Source organism: Salvia splendens, chromosome 22 (genome assembly GCF_004379255.2).
Source record: "Salvia splendens isolate huo1 chromosome 22, SspV2, whole genome shotgun sequence".
In the NCBI taxonomy this organism is placed as follows: Eukaryota; Viridiplantae; Streptophyta; class Magnoliopsida; order Lamiales; family Lamiaceae; genus Salvia; species Salvia splendens.
In genome coordinates, this window is record NC_056053.1 from 20,958,203 (window position 1) to 20,961,426 (window position 3,224).

Genomic DNA, 3,224 nt, shown 5'->3' on the forward strand with positions numbered 1-3,224 from the left:
AAGTAAAACTTTGTTCTGATTATCTAAGTTTTGAAATCATGATGATATTTTTTTGTTATGAATTTTGCTCTTCATAGTACTAGAGTCTAGTTTATAGTAGTACAAAGACATTTTAACTACAAACAATTCCTTTATAACAAAAAATTGAGAGACAATTACTTCCCGGGGAAGTAATGTAATGCCCTTCTACTTTTTCTCGATATATATTCTACTCCAACCTTTTGCTCTATATATTCTACCTCTACTTTTGCTGGCAATATTTGGATTGGTCGATCAGAGTAGGATTTCTTTCAAGGTACGACCCTTCATTTTCTCCTCTCTTTCCTAGAAATTTTCACGTTTTGGATGAATATTTGGAGCATTAGTTTTGATAATTTTTGTATTGTTGGAGTTGTAGCGGTGTTTATCCCTGGCATCATTAATGGCTGCTATTGGTATCGATTTGGGGACGACATATTCATGCGTGGCGGTGTGGAGGCACGACCGCATTGAGATAATAGTGAACGACCAGGGCAACCGCACCACACCGTCCTACGTGGCTTTCGCCGACACTGAGCGTCTAGTTGGCGACGCCGCCAATAATCAAGCCGCCAGTAATCCAATTAACACTGTTTTCGGTGAGTTTTCTCTACTGTGAGTATTTCAAATTTTGGTGTACATGTACTTCGTGTTATGTGTGTGAGAGATAGATACCGAGGAAAATATGGAAACTTCAAATATTGCTTTTGAATGTGATCATCTATTTATAAAAATATTATGTTGATCAATTTGGACTTATGTATGTATAAGGATAGTTTTTTAATCCAAGTTAGATCAGGATTGACTGCTAATGAAGTGGGGGGAGGACTAATTAATGTAACATGTGGTTGGAGCAGACGCTACTAGCTCCACCTGGGGAGATGAATATTACTTATGCACTCCAAGTCTCTAACTAGTTGAATTTTATGTTACATAGATGCAAAGAGGTTGGTCGGACGCAAATTCAGTGACCCAACGGTTCAAGATGACCTGATGTTCTGGCCATTCAAGGTCATATCCAATGCTGCCGACAAGCCAATGATCGTGGTAAATTACAAAGGGGAGGAGAAACAGTTTTCAGCTGAGGAGATCTCTTCAATGGTGCTCTCCAAGATGAAGGATATCTCCGAGAAATATCTAGGATCAACCGTCAAGGATGCTGTCGTGACTGTTCCTGCTTATTTTAACGACTCTCAGCGCCGGGCGACCAAGGATGCTGGAACCATTGCCGGTCTTAACATTATGAGGATCATCAATGAGCCTACTGCTGCAGCCATTGCATATGGTCTGTTTGAAGGGAATACTTCTGTTACAAAAAATGTGCTCCTTTTTGACCTTGGTGGTGGCACGCTTGATGTGTCACTGGTGACGATTAAGGCTTGTGTCATAGAAGTGAAGGCTATTGCTGGTGATACTCATCTTGGAGGTCAGGACTTGGACAATGGAATGGTGAATCACTTCATAAAAGAGTTCAAGCACAAGTATGGTAAGGATATAAGTGGAAGCCAAAGAGCTGTTAGGAGATTGAGGACGGCCTGTGAGAGGGCAAAGAGGATCCTTTCTTCCACTTTCCAAACCACAATTGAGATTGAAGCATTGTTTGAGGGGATTGATTTCTTTACAACTATAAGTCGTGCTAAATTTGATGAACTTAACGCGGGTTTATTCAACAAGTGTATGGAGCAGGTGGAGATGTGCTTGCAGGATGCAAAGATGGAGAAGAGCAGCGTTCACGACGTAGTGCTGGTTGGGGGGTCGAGTAGAATTCCCAAGGTTCAGCAACTGTTGCAGAACATTTTCAATGGAAAGGAACTGTGCAATAGCATTAATCCTGACGAAGCTGTGGCATATGGTGCTGCTGTGCTAGCTGCCAAGATGAGTGGTGATGGCAATAACACCGTACAGAATCTGGTTGTTTTGGATGTTACTCCTTTGTCCCTTGGTACTGAACTCGATGGAGATATCATGAGCGTAATTATTCCGAGGAATACAACTATCCCTACCAGGAGAACAGAAGGTTTCCGCACAGTGAAGGACAATCAGACCGGTGTGTTAATTGGGGTGTACGAGGGCGAAAGAAGCAGGGCAACAGACAACAATCTGCTTGGGCAATTTGATCTCGATGGCATTCCAGCAGCACCCAGAGGTGTTGCTGATATCAAAGTTTGCTTCGACATTGATGTTAATGGTATCATGAATGTGTCAGCAGAAGTAACGGGGACTCGACTGAAGAAGAACATCACCATCACTAACGACAAAGGCAGGCTGCCCAAGGTAGAAATTGAGAATATGATCAAGGATGCCAAGAAGTACAAGCAGGAGGACGAGGAGCATAAGAAAAATGTTAAGGCGAAGAATACCGTGGAGGACTATGCCTACAGCTCGAGGGACACCATTAGAAGTGCTGCCAGGCTCTCACCCACTGACAAGAATAAGATGGAAGATGCATTTGAGTCTTTTATACGGTGGTTGGAGTTAAATAAATATGCAAAGGCTGATGATTTTGAAGACAAGATGAAGGAGCTTGAGACCATTTTCGACCCAATTATTGCCAAGATGTAGCAAGAATCAATGTGTTACGATTTAGAGAAATAGTTTGGCTGAATCATGTAGTTGGTTTTGTTCCCTTTTGCTGGTATATATACCTTACTGAAGTAAGGCCAACATTTCAGTGTGCGAAATGATCTTGTTTTCAGCTATAAGTTAAAGTGAATGAAACCTAATTTTGCCTCACACAGACGCAGTGCAAAATTTGCTATGAAATTGTAATTCAATAAAAATCTAGCTTATTGTCAAATTGCAATGTATTAATGTTATTACATTTTACACCTTATTGGTCTTAATTATCATTTGAGATTTAGGATTAAATTTGCAAACTTTCATAATATGGGATTAGAACAATAAATTTAGTCATTCTTTTTTTAATTGCGCATTTACATTTTACACCTGACCATTTCCTCTCTCTTCCCACACTTGGTCCATTTACTTCATCTCTTTACTCAATCCATAAATTTTTTTGCTTCTAATCTTCGTCCTGAAATCAGATATTTCATTTTCTTCCTCCTAAAAATCTTAACTATGGATTTTTTTGGAAAAATTACTCCAGACATACAAAGAGTTTCACCAATGTTTCAATTGAGTATAAAAGGTTTTAAATTAACATAATTCATACAAAATGTTTGAATATGTATTGTTTGCAACTAGCC

General features: G+C 39.8%; 1 protein-coding gene across 2 annotated transcripts; it reads left to right on the forward strand.

The window, feature by feature from the left end:
* The first annotated feature begins 186 nt into the window (after positions 1–186).
* On the forward strand, positions 187–2,815 carry LOC121787447 (heat shock cognate 70 kDa protein-like). 2 transcript variants are annotated; one of them, XM_042186172.1, is made up of 3 exons: positions 187–295; positions 398–617; positions 956–2,815. In XM_042186172.1, exons 2-3 carry the CDS (start codon positions 422–424, stop codon positions 2,578–2,580), a joined length of 1,821 nt encoding a protein of 606 aa, XP_042042106.1. In that variant the 5' UTR covers positions 187–295; positions 398–421; the 3' UTR covers positions 2,581–2,815. The 2 variants fall into 2 exon arrangements, with proteins under 2 accessions (XP_042042106.1, XP_042042107.1); XM_042186173.1 differs by having other exon boundaries at positions 201–295; positions 392–617.
* The last annotated feature ends 409 nt before the right edge of the window (positions 2,816–3,224 follow it).